At 46.6% G+C, this 21,286-nt stretch overlaps 1 protein-coding gene across 5 annotated transcripts in view; it reads left to right on the top strand.

Annotated features, from left to right (window-relative positions):
- The window catches only part of MAGI1 (membrane associated guanylate kinase, WW and PDZ domain containing 1), a 512,183-nt gene that overhangs the window by 453,265 nt on the left and 37,632 nt on the right, over positions 1–21,286 (top strand). For all 5 annotated transcript variants that reach the window (XM_087825096.1, XM_087825095.1, XM_087825094.1 and 2 more), the window contains exon 13: positions 16,571–16,602. In XM_087825096.1, the coding sequence (XP_087681222.1) occupies positions 16,571–16,602 (32 nt within the window). The remainder of the gene's footprint in view (positions 1–16,570; positions 16,603–21,286) is intronic.

The following is a 21,286-nucleotide window of genomic DNA, read 5'->3' as shown; positions in this document are numbered from 1 at the left end:
GTACCCTTTTAGAAGCTCTGCCAGCCCTTCCCATGTGCAACCCGAGTTGTAACCAATGTTAGGCTCATGTCCCCGTGGATCCTTCTAGTTTAGAGTCTATGACATATAATTGGGGGAGAAATAAGTTTATAAAACTAAGCAATTATTTTTATTTCTGGGTAATACCCTTCTTTTAAGTAGCAGATTTCTCAGTCTTCTCTAAGGTCCATTTCAGCCCCCAGATTCTACATGTTTCTACTCCTGAGGAGAGCAGGAGGGAGGCCTCGATCTTGATGTCCATGTTGAGCACAGTCTCCTAGTGGCTGTTGCTGCTCACAACCGGAACACAAGTGGTTTGCTTTCCAGTTTGCACAGTCCTGCATACTGGATGCTTTTGTCAGGTCACTAAGTAATTCTAGGATCCAAATAAAAGGCAATGAAATGTTAGGATTCCTAGAGGGCAGGTCTGTGTCCACATTGGACTCTTACATCCCTGGTACCTCATGGGGAAATAGCATGTGGTAAGGTCTCAGGAAATCCTAGCTGAATAAATTAAACTCACTCCACAAGTCACAATAGGAAATCACTCATAGAACTGTGTAGTCACACCTCATAACTTTAGAAAGATGATAAAAAGATGCTAGAAGGCAAAAATCAGGTGTGAAAATGGTGGTGGTGATGGCAATGGCACTGTTACCACTGTCGCCGATGAGGACTTACTGTGTGCCAGGCTTGTTACCGTAGTACAAGCAGTACACACGTGCAGATGACACCTGGAGACACCGTGTTCTGTGACTGCCCGTTTGCAGTGTGATTCTGAGTAGGCTTCTCTGGGTGGTGAAGGCCGTGATTGTTAGCCCTATGCTAGCCGGGGGGAAATTGAAGAAATTGTTTCTGTTTTTAGTGTTGAAACTCACAGCAAAATTTGCTTAGCATTTAGCGACCAATTTCTGGTTTGGTTGGGAAAGCATGCATAAGACTCCTCCTTGCTTAAACCACTTGTAATAAAAATAATAAACCCTTTCACAATGTGCCGGGCATCATTGGTTCTAAACACTTTTCATCTCATAATCCAGAAGCGCCCTGTCAGGTAGGTAAAGTGACTCCATTTTAGAGAAGAGGAAGTTGAGGCAAGAGAGGTTCAGTGACTTCCCTAACTGCTGGGGAGCATATCTTACACATGAAGGAGTGGATATGGTCTGAGGTCCATGAGCAAGTTGATGCCACTTAATCTTCATCCCAATTTTCTGATGGTGTTACTAGTTCACTGAATCATCATGGATCCATTTAGGCAGAGCAACATCTAATCTCATCTAAGCCCCTCACTAGCATTAGGTCGCGTGTGTGTGTTTCCCTCTGAAATGATGCATCATCATCATAACTGCGGTGAGCTGCAGGCCAGGGATCTGCACTGGGGTGAGCAGGTGCCTCTCCTCTCTCGCCCTTTGTCTTGGACTGGACAATGAATTGCAGATTACACCACTTAAGTGTTTGCCAGAATGTCTCAAATTGAACTGCAGAGCCTCCGAAAGGAGAACTCAGGATGTTTGCAGAGTGATATCCTAACAGTTCTGTATATTCACACAGCAAACCGTGTCGGCTCTCCGTCTCCCTGTGCCCAGGCTCGGCCTGCCTCCCAGCTCGTCCCTGGCCTCTGTCATCCATCATTTGGCACCTGGCCCTGCAGGGGCTTTGCAACAGGTCTCTGCTTCCTACAGTCCATTCTCCAGCCAGAATGACTTAACATCAGTTGATCAAGTCCCTCCTCATGTCAGAAAGGTTTCCCATCATTCACAGTGAACCTGAAGCCTTGCACTAGGACCTGAGTGCTGGCTCTTTCCCTTGGTTTGTATTTTCCTCTCGCAGAGAGCCCCAGGACTCATGCACGCCCCTCAGGCTTTGCTCCAAGGACTTTTCTTGTGAGAAGCCTGCTCTGGCCACCGTAGAAAATAAAGTAGCATCCACTGCCGTCACTTTCTGCTCTCTCCTCCTCCCTCCTGTCACTTCCCTGTGATCTGGAGAGCAGGGGCCTGGTCTCAGCCATTTCTTCACCTACCACCTGCCAGCCGTGCCTGGCACATTGCAGGTATGCAGAAAGTCGTATCTGTTGACCGAAAATAGGAATGAATGCCAGGCCCTTTGTTTTCATAAACACTCACCCTCAAGAGCACTTTCTGAGGTGGGCACTCTCATCATAGCTGAGGAAACGGCAGGAGAGGGCGACCCCCTGAAAATCACGGGTGGACAGGTGGCAGCCAGTTTGCCTGCGAAGCCTGGGCTCTGGGCCGCAGGCTGCTCCACATGAGAAGGACATTTATCGGAGAATCACGCCCGGGTATCGCCTTCTCCAGCATCCAGTGCCGTTGTCACTAGGCACACGTGGCTGCTTAATTAAAACTAACTTCCCTGTAAAATTCGGTTCTTCGGCCCAGTGGGCCACAGTGTAGGAGCTCAGCGTGGCTCGTGGCTACTGCAGTGGGCAGTTCAGTCGCAGAACATCCCTGTACTCGCAGAAAGTGCTGGCGCACAGCCCTGCGCGAGGGGTTCCCACTATTTACCCTCAGAAGGGAGATGTCGAGTATCTATTATGTTACCCTTTCTCTTACTTGTATACCTTTGAGTATAAGGGAAATATGGAATGGAAGGCAATTTCATGGCGAACGGATTTTTTTATACAGATAACAGTAACAGGACCAACTTATTCAAATCTTTCCGTGTGTAGGCACTGCTCGAAGCTCTTTATGTGTGTTCAGTAGATGTCAGGGGGTCGCAGGGAATTGGGACTCAGAGAGCTTGAAAGACTTATCGAGCCTTAGCATGTGGGGCTGTCTGCTCTATCGCAGGAAACAGCTCATCCAGTTTTAATGGGAATTACAGGGCTTCACATACACTGGACCGACATTGCTTACAAGGCTTAATTTAGATGATTTTATTATGTAAAATATCTTTAGTCCGAAAGGGGGAGAAACTTTAAAACACAAGGAAAATTCACCTTAAATTCTTTTTTATTGATTTCAGAGAGAGAAAGGGAGAGGGAGAGAGAGATAGAAATATCAATGAAAAGAGTCATTGATCCCCTTGCTCCTGACGCCCCCTACTGGGGATCGAGCCCACAACCCCGGCATGTGCCCTGATCAGGAATCGAACCCCGATCGCCTGGATCCTAGGTCGACACGCCCAGCCGGGCTCAAAATTTGTTTTGTGGTTCCCATCTCCTTCAGAGGGTGTCTCCCAGGTGAGCAGCCTCTGCCTTGGGGAGCATATGACCATCTCCCTTTTCCGACACTTCGCAACCTTACTCTGCTGAGTTTCTCTTTATTGCAGGAGGTATCTTCCTGGCCTCTACTTTGAGTATTTTTCAGTTCTGAACATCTTAAAAACTGTTATCCGAAGCAGAGTTGACTGCAGTTAACATTTTCCCACCTTGCTTCATTGCCCCCCGGTTAAATCGCGCACTCTACCATGCCCGTCTGGATGAAGCATTTGCCAGGGTCCGTATTGTAGCTGCCTGCATTGCCACCTGCCGATTTCTAAAGGTGCCCCAACGGGCACCTCTCCCGGTATTCCCCCTGTTTGTATTCCTGCTCAGAAATCAATCGTGTCCCCTATTTGTGAACATAATCTTTGTTGGTTCAGAGATCTCATTGGTAGAATCTTTTTTTTTTTAATATGTCTTTATTGATTGGAGAGAGAGAGATAGAAGCATCAATGATGAGAGTCACTGATCGGCTGCCTCCTGCACGCCCCCCTCTGGGGATCGAGCCCGCAACCCGGGCAGGTGCCCTCACTGGGAATTGAACCCCAATCTCCTGGATCCTAGGTCAATGCTCAACTGCTGAGCCACGCCGGCCAGGCTCCTTGGTAGAATCTTAGGTCTTTGAAAATAGCGCTGAGTCCCTGGGAGTGTTGTTTCCCTGGCAACAGGCAACAGGCAACATGCCTTTTTTTGTGCCAACCTGTTATCTGGGTTCATTTCATACTCTACATTCTTTTTATGTTTCTACATTCCTTGTTTCTCACCATATGCAGTAAATACTATTCATTCCCTTTCATTAATAAACACCGTCGCTGTGTTAATCTCCCATTGTAAGTGAATGGCATGCAGGTCAGCATCTGTAAACGTGCAGTGTGATTAATCACTTCCTCCCCAGTGTTTCCTGCCGAAGTCTTTTTCTAGAACTCTCACCTGGTATATTGCCTTTGCCTTGAAAAATTCTAATATACTAATTTTGTAATTTTAATAGTTGAGGCAAAGTAGTTTGGGCGATCCTTTTGCACCGTGTCATAGAGTAGCAGTCATAGTAGCTAGGAAACTGGGCCAATGATAAGACTGCAATAGAGGGAATCCCTGTCTACCCCTGTTGTTGGCTCTCAACTCACCTCATTCAACAACCTGAGCATTTATTAGACTTTTATTTTGGCAGCTGGTATGCTCAGGGGCCTTGTCCTGATGTGCTCATCTAAAAAGTTAAACTTGCTTTCTTATAGTTGCATAAGCACTTATCAGGGTTTTTATTTTTAATCATTGGGAGACAGTTGGAATTAGGTCTGTGCTTCCTTAGATATTTATGTTGATTCTAAATTTTAAAATATTCTCCATGGTTACTTTTGCCATAGATACCATTTACCAAAATGGGAAATGATTGCATTAAAAATAACTGCACTGCCCATGAATTAACAGGACCCTTTGTGTATGTAGTTTGTCACTTAGACTTCGGTGACTGGAGGAGAAAGAGACAGCTGTTTTTATCGCAGTGTCTCAAACTGGGAACTGTTGACATCATGGACTAGACGGTTCTTTGCTGTGGGGGCCATCTCTGTGTCACAGGATGTTTAGCAGCCTCCCTGGCCTCTCCCCACTAGATGCCAGTAACACCCTGGCCTCTCCCCACTAGATGCCAGTAACACCCTGCCCTCTTCCCCTGTGGTGGTATCCACAGTGTCTTCAGACAGGGCAGATGTCCCTGAAGGGCAACGTCAATCTTGATTGAGAACCACTGCTTTCATCCCTTTGACACCCATCTGTTTTGCTTATTGAAAGTGCTGTGTTCCAGTCCTGGCCAGTGTGGCTCGGTTAACGGTTGGGCGTTGTCCCGTGCACCGAAGGGTTGCCAGTTCAGTTCCTGGCCAAGGCACTTGGTACATGCCCGGTTTGCAGGCTCAGTCCCCAGTGGGGGGTAAGAGAGCCAGTGATGTTTCGGTCTCTCTTTCCCTCTCCCTTCCTCTCCTTAAAAATCTATAAAGTTCTTTGGGAAAAAAAGAAAATGCTATGTTCTGTTTTTTGTAGGTGCAAATGAAGTCAGTTTATGGATTTTTTTTTTTTTTGTAGAACTTGGACGGAAGAAATTTCATGTGAGAATTTCCCCATTTCTTCCCAGTTACTGCCTCTGCTCAGTAATGGGAGTGGCACTTGGCCAGTTGTCATGATCTCCCTTCCGACCTCCTCTCTCCCGCTAGCTAGCAGTGCAGGCTGGGTCAGCTCTGGGCAATGTCCCTGAGCCTGTGCGCTGTCATCTGAAATGGGGGTGAAGCTCTACCTTCCTCGGCACTGCAGTGACCCTGGACCGAGACCCGCAGTGCCACCCTGTCCTGAGGGAGGGCGTAGTGTTCTGCCAGAGTGGATGGGGCTCCAGAGAAAGGAAACCAGGAGATACCCAGGAGGTCCTGCTGTTTTAGTGTAATTGCATGGACTCCAGAAAAGATAAGGGAAGGCAAAAAGGAAGAACTTCAAGGACTAGGTCGCTGGAGATGTGTTCCTTGTGGTCTGTGATGACATGATTTCCAATAAACTGTGAAATGAGAAAAATCAGAACAGAATAGGTTTTCCATGAAGTTAAGATTTTCCAAGATGATATCCTTCCTATTTTTTTCCTGCTGAAATAGGCTCTTATTTATGGGAAGTGGTTGATTACCGCCCCCTTTTCAATGTTCCTAGTTTGCAAAATAATGAATTGGCGGATTGTGACCAGTTGCTTAAATCTGTTTTACAAAAATGTGCTGGTCTGTGAAATCTGAAATCTAGGAGGCCCTTAAGAGGTTGGGAAAACGGGGGTGGGGGGGTGGGGGGGGTGCGTGGGAGTAACGTGAGAGTGGGGTCAGGAATCCAGAGCAGGGGACATGAGGGGAACTCCGCCCGTTCTCTGACCATTGCTTCCAAGGCCTCTTAGAGAGAAGCTGAGTTTGGGTCCAAGGTTAGATTTCATCACTTTCCTATGTGTCTCGCTTACATAATAGGACCTTTATGGGTCAGACTCTTCCATGATCTTTTTGTTCTGAGAATGTTAAATCCAAAAGCAAGAGGAAAAATTGGATGAACTGTGCAAATTCACTGTGCAATGGGTACCCCAAAATATCCATGGCCGAATGCTTGTATGTACAAAGCAGTCTCAAAACTTTAGAGCCGCTTTTAAAAATGCATTTCCAGTGTGTTTGCTTGCATTGAGTTCTCCTTGTGCCTTGACTCTAAGTTTAATTAGAGCTTCATTTATCTAGAAAAAGCAACAGGTAACAGCCAAAATGAGACAGGAGGGGAAGCAAAAGGACCCTGGTGCTTGGTCCCCACGGTGAGAAACTTGTTGAGCTGAGCGTCTTCTGTTCCTTACCCTTCCCTGCCCGAAACGCAGAGTCCTCCTTCAAGGCAGTGCCTGTGATATATCTTGTTTCCGGATAAAAAATTTCATTAAGTAGCCTTGCACTTCTCGAATTTTCCCTGCACCTTAAATGTACTTGACCTATAAAAGTTATTTTTAATTGAGAGTCACCCTGAGTGGGGCAGTGTGTGTGCTGGGGGGGGGGGGGGGGGGAGTGAAGCTGATCCCCATATTCTGCCTTTAAGCAAATCCTGTTGGCAGAATGAGCATTGACTCACTGAAACCTGAAATCTAGTAGTTGAACAAAGCCCAGCTTCTGCTGCCTCCCAGAGCTCTCCGGGCCGGGCCGCAGTTCATTAGGAATCCACAGTCAGGGAAACTGCTCCCTCCCTCTGTAATTCACAGAATCACTTAGACCAGTTCCAATATTGTTTCAGCCAGAGGTTTTTGAAGACATTTAATATCTCCATGGGAGATGGATGGGGTTGCTCCTCCTATGTTCTGTGCTCTGGGAAAACCTGACTCCAGTAAGTGGCTCTTTCGGTCTGACTTCCAGGCACCGCATGAAGCAGCCCTACAGGTTCCCAGGGCGGACCGCCTGGCCCTTGTTAGCCATGCCCAGCGCTTTCTAGGGCTCATATGATTTCCTAAATTTAAGAGATTGGAATACAGTTTCATATGGTGCCAGGGTTGTCTTCAGTGGCAATTAAGCAGTTCGGTAATAAAGCTAATTGAAATGGCTAAATAATAGACGCCCTTATGGAGAGAACAGGAAAATTTCCCTCCTATTTTGCAAAAGTACATTGCAGCAGAAAAGTGATTATTACGCCGATGAGGCTGTTAAAACTGCTCGAGAGATTCATGGATTTGGCTGCAGAAAAGGATCTGAGATGTTCTTTTTTGTCAGGGTTGGCTTTCTGTGGGGACGGGTGAGGCAAAGGAAGTGCCTTTCTGAGGACAGGCATAAAGGTGTCCTTCACTGAGGGGGTATTCAGACTCGGGGAACCCTGAGAGCGTGCCGCTGGCTGAGGCTGAGAGCTGGGAGCCTTCGTTAACGCTGGACCTGAGCCATCGCTGTGATGGGCATTTAGAACACAAGGTGGCACAGCGGGACCTTGCTCTCTGCGTGGAGGGACGCAGTGGCGAGTGGAGCTGAGCCTGGCAGCTCATCAGTAAATGAAGGAGCAGCCCAAGGATCCAGAGCTGTGAAGTCGCAGCAGCGTTAATGGCGATCAAAAGACAGGCCGAGCCACCCCACCCCTTCTCCGCAGCAGCTCCTCCTGAGCCCTCAAGGTACAAATTCGCTTCCGAAGCTCAACACATTCACACATTTATTCAAAAGATGTTTATTGAACTGGGGACTGGATACTGTTCTTGGCCCGGAGACTGGCCCTAGGATAAGAGACTGGGTCCCTGAAATAGGCAATAAACAGTAAATGATAACAATAAACAATATAAACAATGATTGTAGAGAGTCATCAGATCTGTGAAAACTGAGAAACTGAGCTGTGTGAATAGAGTGTGGCAAGAAGCATCACTTAAGATCTGTTGATGGCCTCATCCCTGGATGGTTTCTCTGGAGAAGTGACATTGAGGAGAGCCCTGCGGAGGAGAAGCTGCCCACACATCGACCTGCAGGCACAGTGTTCCAGGCAGAGGGAACAGCCAGTGGAAATGTCCAGAGGAAGGAAAGGACTTAGCCCAGAAGTGGAGGGTGCCAGCCTGGCTGGAGCAAATGCACGAGGAGAGTATTAGGAAATAAGATTAAAGAGGTGGGCAGGGCAGATCAAGGAGGGCTTTGCAGGACAGGAAACAGTTCGTGTTTCATCAAAACTGTTCAGAAGCCACAGGACCTTGTAACCAGGAGACCATATAATCTGATTTATGCTCTAGGAGGGTGTCTCTGGCCTCCATGTGGGTAATGAATTAAGGGGAATGGAGAACAAAGCAGACAGAACAGTTTTTAGACTCTTGCCCTCAGGAAAGAAAAGTCAGTGGCAGTGGAGATGGACAGATAGGGATGGATGTGGGATAGGTTTTGGAGACATGTGGTGGGAGAGATTAAGAAACCTCAAGAAGGGCTTACATGTCAGGGCTTTGGTGTCCTAGGAGGATAGAATTTGGGATGTTCTCTCTTGGTCCTGTGCCTAATTTACATTGCTAAAAATAAGCAGGCAGGATAAAATCATCCTAATAGTCAGTATCCCTGAAAAAAGGATCCTGGCATGTTTTGGGTTTTTTTTTAACTTAGAAACATCTCAACACCAATTACAGTGATAGGTTTCCCTTCGGGGCCAGTGACCTTAAAATAAGGGCCCACACAGCATCCTGTTTTTCCAACCCCAAAAAGGAATGCTTACGGGTTTTTTCTTTCGGTGAGCTATTTTGAGCCCTTGTTTCCTATCCCTCCCCCCAATCCCATACATGCCATGCAGCTAAAAGCCAAACTTTCAGTTTTAGAGGAACTGCCTTGGAGCCTCGAGGCCACGAGTCATCTTTCCTATCCCAGAGAGACCTCCATGAACTGTTGATAAGAGGAATGGATAACAGGGCCAACCCTTAAGCATTTGCACAAAAAAGGCAACTCAGATTTTGAATGTAGGTGGTAGGAAAGTCAAGCTGTCCACTTCTAGACTGAGGTAAGACCCTATGCCTAAAAAGCCTAATCATGAATATTTTCAACCCACATAGAGCTTGAAAGCTTTCCTGGAACCATTTGAGAGGCTGCCTTAATTCCACCCTCAAACAGTAGATCTTGGGAATATTCCCTGGAGAAGAAAGATAGGCCTCGTGTGGGTACATCATGTCAAATCAGTGGTCTTTTTAAGTTGACAGTCCCTTTTTTTTCCCCTTCTAGAGAGACGATGCCATAACTCACTCTACTTCTGTCAAACCGTCTTTTCCCTACCTCCAGTTTTTAAAATAATCCTGTAATTAGGGAGTGTCAGAGTACATTTACAAACTAGATAAAGTTCCTACCCACTTTTGAAAGTACCTCATACAGATTGGTGACCAGCCAACCTGTTAGTTTGGTAGCTTTAAAACTTGCTTCATTGCCCCCAAATGAGAGACCCCCCTTGTTACTTGTGCAGCCTTGACTAGTCAATGATTAGGGGACTGTCACTCAAAGTCAAGTATCAGAGACATGGGAAGAACTTGATGGACTAGGCATAGATTTTCATGCTATCAATTAACTATAGGTTGGTGTCCACGTACCCTGTGGAGCTGTCTGCAGAATTTTCTGTGAGTGCATTTGGCAGGTACATGCTGTTGTTTTTATCCCCTATAGAGGGCTGTGAGGATATGACCCCAAACAGATTAAGCACCTTTGAATGAGACCGTACAGTTAGTTCAGTGCTTACAAGCCCAGGCCTGGCATTAGGCCAAGTCTCCTCTTAGCTGCTCACCTGACTGTGACCTTGGCCATGTTATTGAACCATCCGTGCCTCAATTTTCTCATCTATAAAGTAGGGGTGATGTTAGTACTTAACTCAGACAGCGGCCATGAAGTACACATGTGTGTCAAAGCTCCCAGTTCTTGCTAGTTACTTTTGCACTCAGCCATTGCCTTTGAAGACTTTTTTTTAAAGAAATGAAAGGAGAAGCCAAGTTTTCAACCCTTCAAGGTTTACTTTACATGTTTTTGACAGTCAACAACAATAGAACTATCTGTGTCAATGACACCTTTTCACTTTAAGACCACTTATCTCAGGATGACAATTCATCCATCTTATGTAGGGTTCTGAGCAGCCCAGGGTCTTAAGGACTTCAGGTCTCTCCTCACCTGTGCCAACTCAAGGCTTAGGACTTTGAGGTGAAAGGCTCTGTGAACCATTAGCAATCACCAGCTTCGCCAACTGTTTATTTCTCTTCAGGACATATTTATGAGGCTATATGTACTGTGTAATTGAAGCAGACCTCTCCGCAGCTGTAAAGCTGCACAACTATATTCTTAATCTTCTTAACAAAATGCCGACTGGCACCGCATTGGGAGCTACTTATTCCGTACATCTGAAGTCCAACCATCTCTCTCAATGATGATGGCCATCGTATATCATAATCACCATTACAGGATCCCCAAGGGAAAGGATGTTTTCATCTTTTTGGAGACATTGGGTCTGATGCTTCTGTTCTTGGCAGCTGGTATCATATTTACATTGAAAAATTGTACCACAGGGTTGATGATGATATTTGGCCAGAGGAAGGAGGGGAAAAAATCAAACATGTTTAAACTAGAACCATTTTTTCATTTGGTTTTATGGATTCGGTTTTGTGATATGTAGTGTTTGTAAGGTCCTTGAGTGAAAATGAACTCTAGTTTAAACTTGGCCTTGAGTTTATGCTGGCACGCTGATTTAGCTTTAATTTAAAAAACACAAAAAAGCCTTAAAAAGCATCATCACCATTATGTAGTCAAGCGTCGCTCAGCGCAGGGCTGCCAGCCCTGACCCCGTGGCTCAGGGCTGGCCTCGCTCAGGGTTAGCTCGTCCCTCCTGCCCCTCCTCCCTCTGGGTTAGCTTCCCTTCCTCGTGCTCCCGGGAGCACAGTGCTTCCTCCTGTCGAGGCGCTTAGCACTGACTGCACCGAGTCATGACTGACTTTGCTTCTCTCTCTTTTATTTTATTTTTTTTATTATTATTATTTATCTTTATTGTTGAGACTATCACAGATGCCCCCTTTTTAACCCCACTGATTCCCTCCACCTCACATACATTTCCCCCCTCCCCCCCCCCAGGCTTTCCCCATACCAGTCTCTCTCTTTTAGAAGGAGAGACTGTGAACTTGTTCAGGTCAGGGCCACGCCTGGTTTGCCTTCATCTCTCCCGTAGTGCTTCATTCGGCCTGTGGCACGGCTCGGTAAATCTTATGTGGATGAGCAGTCACGTGGTGGCTTCCTTCTCATGATTCGGGTCTCAGCCCAAATACCATCTCTCCAAGGGAGGCCGGCCTGAGCGCCCCGTGCGGGCCGGCTGCGCATCCCAGGTCCGCGTGCCCTGTCCTGCTCCGTCCTCCTCTCCCAAGTCACCGCCCTGAAATGATTGGCCAAGTTGTTTATTCTGTGTCCCCGCAGAATGCGAGCACTGTGAAAACAGGCTGCTGTAGGTCTTGTTCGTTGCTTACTTCATGCCTTCTCCTGGCACACAGTAGGCCTTTAGCACAGTTTGGTTAAATGAGTGAGTGAATTTTCCCTTTTCCTTCTTGCCCTCAGTGCAGAAAGTGAGCCTTGATTGTACCTGCCTTTTGCAGTTTTCTGGACTGTCCTTAGCATTTGGTTGGTAAGGTCAGAGCAGTTTACATTTATTTCATGGTTTATATATTATGTATGAAACAAACAAAACAGCAAACTAGTTGGCAGAGGATGGTGGAGATGGCTTTTTAGGAGGGTTACTGGTCATTAATATTAATTGTGTAGAGCCACTGGTTTGCAGTCAAACAACCATCAGCTCTGCATTCCTGGGAAGTCATAGATTCTCACTGTCTTTCCTGCACCCCCTCCGCATCTCTACCTCACTGAATTCTTAGTATTTGGCTCCGTCATCATATTACCCCTCCTTTCCAATAAAAGCGTCACCTCATCACCTAGCAGGTTCATTATTTTTCATGCAGTAGCATTTTTGCCGGTGAATGTTAGTGTTCTGGTGTGTTCTTTAACGCAGTATCTCCCCTAAAAACCTTTTTAGATGTGCCCTTTAGATCGTCCCAAGAAAGAAGGCAGAGACGGAAGAAAAGCAGCTTCCCCCTTTCTGCTTGGTGCTTCTCACTGTCCCTTCTTCTCGCAGATACAGAATCTTTCCCATGCCGCCCTTACTAGAGGCACAAACCTAGGTGGTGCGAATGTCACCCTAGGAGTCGCAGCCAACACCATCGTGATGTGCTTGGGCAAGGACGGCTTAAGGACCCAACAAAAGGGGCTTTGCAAGGCCACTGGTCAAGGTTTCAGAGACTGCTTGAGTTATATGCAAAACTATGTGCTTCTGAGCAGCTTTGCCTGTTGTAGAAAATACAGGAATAGGCAATGAAAGCATCTTGATGCCATGAGCCAAAGAACCAACATGGTTTTTTGGGGCATAACCTTCTTTTCTTTGTTTCCAAAGGCATATATATTCCATTATATTTTTACTCTTTTATGTAAATTGTGTACCACCATTATAAAATTTCACCAAGAATAGCATTTGCCATTTAGTTATACGAGAACATGCTCAGTGGCATAGTTTATGGCCTTGATATTTAAAAGGAGCGAGATCCCTCCTCCTCCTCATGTTAATTGGTCAGATCCCAGTCGCTAGCAGAGACTTGGCCATTTGTTTCTCCGAAGGGACACCTTTATCACAGGGAAATTTAGAACTTCCGTTCCCAGGCTTTTCTCACTTCTGTAGATCACACTAAAACTCACACTGTGAACACACACTTCCCAGTAAAAGTGTCCTGGGATCCCTTTGAAGTCACATTTGGCACCGTCTAAGCTCTCAGGTGGTGCCATCCGTGACCCCTTTCTTCTGCCTCCTCTCCAAATGCGCCTTCCTTTTCCGGGAGGGAGCAGATGAGCCCATTATTCCATTTGCCTCCTGTGGAATATGCGATTTACACAACACGAGCTTCCCGCTGGGAACACTCAGCACATTTGTCCTGAGGAAAACTGCCCAGGTGCCCTGAAGGGCGGGGTTGTGCCTCTTGCTGTTGCCCAGCCAGTGTGGGGTGGCCTGCGGTCAGCTCCAGCTAGATAAGAGCCACATCCTCAGATTTCTAGGTCTTGGGCGACTCTGCCAAATGGTGACTCTTTTCTAGTGTTTTCCACCAGGCCTTCCAGCTGTTTTCAATCTACCTGAATAGTTTGGGCTAAAATGAATGATAAATTGTATCAGGAGCTGTGTTCCAGCATTCATTAGATTTTAAGATTTAATGACTCTGTGGACCTAAAACAAATTGTTGTTGTTTGAAAGCAGTCAAGTGGAATCTCTTGATTTTTGACTTTTAAGTACTGATGTGTGGCCACTTTGGGCTCCTGTAAAAGGCATGGCTTTTTAAATGAAGGTTTTCAACAACTAGCGAGCAAACAGAAACGAATTCCTCTTTAAATTAGAAAAAGTTTGTCATTGTTGTAAAATACAACTTGTGTCTTTGGAGCTGGGACTGTTGGCATGTTCCCTGGACTGCATCCTCAGAGAAAATGGACCATCACTGATCACCCCAGTATGCTTCAGACTGGGACTGTTGGCATGTTCCCTGGACTGCATCCTCAGAGAAAATGGACCATCACTGGTCACCCCAGTGTGCTTCAGACTGCTTGGGTTTATACAGTTAATGGAAGGGCCATTAATTAATTGACGTTTATTTTTAAATTAATATTTCATTGTCTCAGCAAGATGTGACTATGGTGTTCCTGATAAAGATTTCTAGATTAAGGGGAAATTCTGCCTAAACTAGTCCCCAGAACCCTGCCCTCCCTTGTCCCACCAGAAATGTCCCTGTTACCAGTTTGGTGTGTGCAGTGGCGAGAGGCAGGTGCTGTGCGTGTGTTGAGTGCAGTTAGCACCTGTCTCCTCCCCTGCCTGCCACTGCGGCCTGCTGCCCTCACTCAGCTTCATGTTTCGGGAACCGTCGGGCTGTTACCCACAGAATAGCTCCTTTCTTCTACCTCTGCAGACGCTTCCCAGGTCAGCTGGCCCACGGCGTATTAGAGCGTCCACCTGTCCCCAGGTCTCCCTCCACCAGCAGCGCTGCAGGGAGCACCCTTACCCAGCACCTGGAGCGTGTGTTTCTCCATGACAGAGGATGGGAGTGGCCTTTACTTTATGTGTGAAAATCTTAGAGGCAGAACATGTAAGAGGGCCGTAGTCTTATGAAGAACTAACTGGCAGGTGTGGGTTGACGCCCTGTTCCCGACTCCTCTGACCTGGTTGGACATGCCATACGCATTTCTGTAGAGTCACAGGGACCCTGGACAAGGCCAGGTCTAGCTAACTGTGGTGCAGCCTTGCTCATTTCAGTTAACTAAGGTCAGTCTGAATTAGGGGAAAATATGAACTTTAACCAGGAATATTATGTGATTTTGAAGTGTAGACAGTGACCCACACTAATGTAACTTGATAAAATTCTCTAAGGTAATCACATTAACAAACAAACAAAAGCACCTAATGATTACTTTTTAAAATAATGACATATCTAAATTGCCCAACATGGTTATTCTCATCTATAGGTAAAATATTTCCCCTATAGTACTTTTTCTATTTTAACGTGCTAGGCCGGTGATTTTGCCGCGTTAGAGTAAGATAACCAGAACCACTTCAAGCTTCCTGACTGGTGTCAGTTAGCAAAGGAGAGGGAAGGGGAGAACATTTGAGGGCCTGCCTTTTACCAAGTACAAGGCTTTTCAGCATTTGGTCCATTTGATTACTGACAACCCTGTGAAGTGAGTCTTCTTAACTCCATTTCATAAACTGAGAAACTGAGGCCCGGAAGGCTCTAAAACAGCCCACTGAGAGTTTCTTCTCTGAGTCTGCCTGACTCAAAAGAGTAACACTCTTTATACTGCATGGTAGTTGCCTTAGATGTGGTCCTCAGAACCCTGTGTCAGAATCTTGTGGAATATTTGTTCATCCTGCAGATTTCTGGGCCCCTGATGGGTAAGGCCTGGGGATCCTGCGTTTTTAACAAGCTGCCGTGTGCTCCTTAGCACTGGCATCTGAGAGCCACGCTACCTGCCTGAGACCGCGGTGACCTCATTTTGGCATTGTGATGAGCCCTGCCAAAGAAGCGCCCTCATGCCTTTGAAGACGACTCATCCCTCTCAGGCCTGAGTGCAGGGGACACTTCCCAGTGCTCCTCAGGGTGTCTTCTCCCTAGTCACCCATTTCCGTTGCCTTGGAAATGAATTTGACAGGCTACTTCCAAAAGAGTAGAAATCCACACACTACGTGGGGATCATTTTCTTTAAAAAGTTGAAATTTCCAATGCAGAATCACCAGATCCAAGTGTACCTTTGGTGTCTAATACAGGTGGGATCTGAAGAATTTTTTTTAAATGAGAGGGCAGCTTGCAGAAATGATTAGGTGCTTTACTTTTCCTTTCTGGTGCTCCCCTGGGGGCACATTCCCATACCTGCCCTGATCCTTCTGACTTTCCTAGAAATGAGATCAGAGGTCCCTTCCTCCCAGCTGTCTCACTCCCACTGAGTACAGGGCTTGGAAGAGCCAGCAGGTTCCCTGCCCATCTTAGTCTCCTCTGCCTTCCCCTTTCTCCATATTCTCTCCCTCTGCTATGTGAAACTTCTTTCCTTCTCCAAAGACATGCTTTCCCCTTGAGGGGCTGGTCCCAGCTGAGTCCCTCCCCCAGGCCGAATAGGAGTTTGCTTGGATGACTGACACACGGAGAGGCGTGTCCATGGTCCATAGGGGGTCCCCAGACCAACTTGCATTTGTGTTCTGTGCTGGCAAAAGAGCATCCGTCTTTGTTTTGGTGTTCTGCTCTTCCAAGTAAAGAAGGCATTTCCTCTCCTGACAGAGAAAAAAAAAAAGGAAAGATCGAGAGAAAAAAAGAAAAAAATTAAATTTTAACCATGTACTCCACTGAAATTCAATATACACCCCTTCCTCTGCCCTGATTGGTCCGCTTCAATTGACAAGTGGATCGGGTGGAAAGGAAATATCCTGGACTTAATTGTAAGTTAAGTCTGTCTTAATCCAGAAGAGCATTTGAGATTCTGTCCAAGTGTTCAATTTCCCAGGCTGCCGAGGTCTGTGAATTTCTTTTCCCAGCCTCCAGGCTGCTGCAGTACAAGTCAGCATAGCTAATGCAGATAGATCTCCTGCCTCTCGCTCTCCTCCCTCTGCTTTGATTCGATATGAACAGCCTGGTAACCCCGATGCTGGGGAGAAATCTGACCTAACTCTGCGGATGGCTAGGTTGCCATGAAACACCTGGGGATTGTTCTTTAAGGAAAAGGTAACATTTATATGCTAATGATTTCTTCCCCCCTCCCCTCCTTGTTGCATTTTTTCCAGGGCTGCCAGTTCCCAAGAAGAGCCCAAAGTCGGTAAGGACTTGCCAGTTACTTGGTGCTCGTTTGGGGGGGTGGGGGCGGTTGCGGGTGGGAGGGGACGCCGTCTGGCTTGACTTCGCTAAATGTGTTTTGGAGAAGATGGGGAGACAGGAGCCCGGCTCCTATGTGAAGTTCTGGGGATCCGCTCGGTAGAGAAGGTATTTGGGTTTGTCTTTAACTGCCTAGTGATTTGTGGGCAGGCTGCAGGAGCCAGGATAAAGAAAGCCTGATTGGAACCCTCTCTATATGAATGCATTGCAACTCTCTCAGATGGATGAGTTTCTTAGATGTTTTAACTTGAGACAAATGCTATTGTTTCTTTTGGGAGGTGAATACCAAAAAAAAAAAAAAAAAAAAAAAGCTCCACCTGCTTTCTGGGTAGCCTTGCTCTCAACTGGTGTTTCCAGCCGTTCACGTGGGTAGATTCTCCCCTGAGCTTTCTCATGCACTGAATGATGGTTGATTTACAAAATTAAAAAGCCTGTGGGTTTAGGGAAGACTGCTCTGCCCTGTATGCATGTCCATGCTCACATGCAACAATGTTCGCTGCCCCAGCACTGAGAACAAGACATTTCCTTGCTGTGGAAATGTCCTTTGTTGTTTCGCTAGCTTTAGCAGCATTATGCTGCAGGTATGGGATTCTTCAAAAAAAAAAAAAAAAAAAAATCAATGTTTTGCTGTCCTTTCTAGTCTGGTTTCCCTGAAGATGCATTACCTAGTTGACATGTTAGCTAATAGCTTGGAGGCTATAGTGTTTTGATTGGTGGCGTGAGCTTCTGCTCCTGGGCACTGACAACAAATTAAAATGCTACTTACAAACTCAAAATCCGGACTGCCCATGCCTGTGAATTTGATCGGGTGGAAGAGGCTTCCCAGTTCATTGCCATTCGGATAAAGAGGAGCCATTTCCATGTGGCTTACAATATTTGGGGGAGGGAAATTTTACAGCTTTCTGTCACCGGGGAAAGGAGAACCTTAAAACTTTGTAGCTCCTGGCGCTGCAGCTGAATTCTTTCCACCTGCCTCCACGCCCGGCAGCAGGAGGCAGAAATTTATTAAGGAGCTGAGAGAGGGAGCTTCCTGCATGTCGAAGCCCCAGTCCCAAGTTCTCCAAAGGGAAAAACCTGCAATAACTGATGTGATTGCCATGGCTTAGTGCCGTGGCTGGCCATTGGGACATGTGGCTTCAGGGCTGCATCCCTTGTCAGTTTGTGTTAATGTTCGGGCACATCTAGGCGCCCACCAAGATGCCAGAGCCTGTATGTGTGTGCATTGGGGTGTGTGTGTGCTGGTGCACACGTGTCCCTCATCCCTGGGTCATAGCCAGAAGCCTGTCCAGCCTGCAGGAAAACAGAAGCAAATCTGGAAGATGGTCACATGGGTTTTGAGTCAGCGAAGCCACCCTCCCCCCCCCACCACCACTCTACGTGATGGACCGATTTTACACACCCACGTGGAACGGGGTCCCAACAGGAGCCTGCTGGGGGAGATGCAGCAGTTTTGCACGATGCTCTGCTCTGTGACTGTCCCTCAGCTCAGGTGGCACGGCGCTCCTTTTTGTTCTGCATCCCATTTAGACTTAACTGTGCAAGAGGATTTCTGAAGACTCATTTGTGTCTTTTCTTCCCCAAAGTGTTTTGGAAATCCCGTGCTGCACTCAGGGTGTCAGACAGGTATAGTGCCTGCATTCACCGAGTCCGATGAAAGAACTCCCTGTGACAGTTTATTTTTGTAGAAGCCATGTCATTAGCAAGCAGCAAGCCAATTACTCAGGCTGCATTCCTGGGAAAAAGCGCTTTTAACTGCTTTGCCCACAGTCTGCTGGCTCTTAATTACCAGGAGCCAAGAGGCTGGTGTGCGGCTGGGTTAGAGAGGGACCAGCCCCCAGCTTGGGCCTTGTCCTTCCCGATTTCTGTGCCAGGATGGGGATGACGGCTCTCACAGCACTCCTGGCGCCGGCACACTCGGGCAGCTGCTGTGCAAAATTGGGGGGCTACCGGCCAAGGAGCTGCCGCCAGTGGCGCGCTGCTAACATCTGCGATCAGTGGGAGCTCGGCGCGGGTGGGTCGAAAGCTGTTGCCCTTTCCCAGTTTGGATTCGGTGATGTCCTGCCAGAGAGACCAATGATGATGGGGGTTTTTTGGTGGGGTCTGAGGAAATCCAGGGGGTGCTGCATGTCATTTTTCCAGAAAGCCACGCCCACCTGGCAGACAGGCTCAGGTTGCAGGCTGTGGGAGGACGTGGGCGATGCTCTGCTCTGTGACTGTCCCTCAGCTCTGTGACTGTCCTGTCTTCACCCAGAAACAGGTCCTTTTCTCCCTCAGAGGCTCCTGACGTTGTTGGCTTGCTCTTGCGAGTGGCAGCTTCCTTCTGCCCTCCTACCTTTTTAAAAAATAATCCTTTCAATAATTGAGTAGTTGGGTTTTTATTAGAACGGAGGGACTTATTTTGATCTTTTTTGCCCTCCCAGATGGCCTCGATGGCTCACTCTTAATAAGCAGTTTCACCTACTAGATTTAGTTTAAATGTTGGCTTTATGGTTTATATACTCACTGGGGACAATGGCAGCGTCTTAACGAAATTTGATTAATTTAATACCCGGACGTCCATAACATCAGAGATTTCTCTGCCGAATAGCAGAGATGAAAATAAGACATATTTGCTGTCAGGTTTTAGACCTTACTGGGAAGCCGATTCTGTGGCCCAATTTGATCATCCGGACTGGAAACGCGTTTAGCTGAGACTATTGGTCTAGATCGCACACAAGGGTTTTGTGTGTGAGAATTTAAAACTCTAAATATCATACCAAACCCTGAATTTTAAGTTAATATCCATTTATATTTTCTCACTTGTTCATTTCTCACTGTTTCAGTTTCTCCCTTCCTTCATGTGTCCATCTGATCACTTGTCCATCTGTGTATCCATCATCTATCCATTTATCCATTGGTAGCTATTTTTTATTTGTTAATCCATCCATCTAGTTATTTAGCAGATAAGTGGAGAGCCTACTCAGGGTCAGGTTTTCTGTGCAGCACTGGAAATACTATAATAAATAAGATGTTATGGCGCCTTTTTCTGGAGCTTACAAACACACGGTTTATTGATTGCTACTTTCAATAAACAGATTCATCGTCACACATCACCAGAATTTTTAATGCATCTGTTCCAACAGTAGATGTTAATCGAGTATCATCTATGTCAGACCAGTGTCTGTGTACAACAGGGACTACAGCAGAAAACATTCCTGCCTCGTGCAACTGAGGAGAGACCAACAGCCATGCAACTTATACCCTCCTCCTGGGCCTTAAAATCTGATGAGCATATACTTTCAAAAGCTAACAGAGCAGAACCAAGTACATACATAATGAAAATCACTCAGATCTGAATTACAATAATCTAAGTGAAGTAGTCCTACAAAGCCATAAAAAAGACCCATGACTGAGTTAGGTGCTGTCATTGGGCTGAGGAATTCTTCCGAGTTCCCTAGCAGCCTGAGCAACGTAGGAAACTACATTATGTATTTACAGTGTCAGATCAAAGAAAGCATAGTATATTCACCAGGGAGACACAGTGTTCCCAGTTACTAAAAAACTCAGGCACAGAGTTTTCATAAGGGGGACACTGAACGGTGGGCAAGGAAGTCTCCCCACCAACCTCTTTGTAGCAAACGCCCCAAGATGAAAGGTAGCAATAGTGACAGGTTTCTGTTCCATTGTCTCTGTTCCTTTCCCCTGGAAAGGATGCTAAAAACATCTCTGACAACCAGTCTTCAAGAGATGTGAGGAAGAGCCCAACCGGGCGTGGCTCGGCGGTTGAGCGTCGACCCAGGATCCAGGCGATCGGGGTTCGATTCCCAGTCAGGGCACATGCCCGGGTTGTGGGCTCGATCCCCAGTCAGGGGCGTGCAGGAGGCAGCCCATGCACGACTCTCACCATGGATGTTTCTCTCTCTCTCTCCCTCTCCTTTACTCTCTATGAAATCAATAAAGATATATTTAAAAAAAAAAAAGATGTGAGGAAGAGAGAGACCCCAGCCTGGATCACCCTGCCTCTTTCTGAAACTCTCCCAGTTGTCACAGGACCCCGATACCACTTGTCCTTCAACCGGGAAAATGTTCACAACCCATCCAAGCTCCACAGGCTGCAAGGAGAGAAGATGGGGGAGGGTTAGAGTGACTTAAATAAGCCTCCTTGCCTCTCACCTCCCACAGCAACACATACCCTCAACCTTTAGAGCCCTAGAAAATAGACTTTGCTGTTGTATTAGATTGCTGGAAAACATTCAGTGTGAACTAAAATTCATTTTCATATCCAGTCGATGCCTCCCTTTTCTCCTCCATTAACTCCTCTTGCCTGCCTTTTTGGAAGAAATCGTTTGACTTAGACCCGTAAATGATCAAAGAAAGAGACAAAAAGAAGGACCATCTCCGCTTTGCCTGGCACGTGAGTCTTTGATTCCCACACAACCTTTAATGACATTGGCCTAATATCTCATCAGCACTTGGAGTTTTTCCTGTTGTCCATGTAAATCACTGCAGTGGCTTCAGTCTTGGCAAATAAGTGAACTGTAAATAATTTTGCTTTAAGATGGATCGATTTATCATTTTTAAGCCACATGAATTCTTCTCATCATTAAAGCTCCTAAGTGCTGTCTGTATTCATTTGCTTTTCCAAGCAA

This window comes from Miniopterus natalensis, chromosome 15 (assembly GCF_054644295.1).
Source record: "Miniopterus natalensis isolate mMinNat1 chromosome 15, mMinNat1.hap1, whole genome shotgun sequence".
Taxonomy (NCBI): Eukaryota; Metazoa; Chordata; class Mammalia; order Chiroptera; family Miniopteridae; genus Miniopterus; species Miniopterus natalensis.
This window is presented reverse-complemented; position numbering and strand designations above follow the sequence as displayed.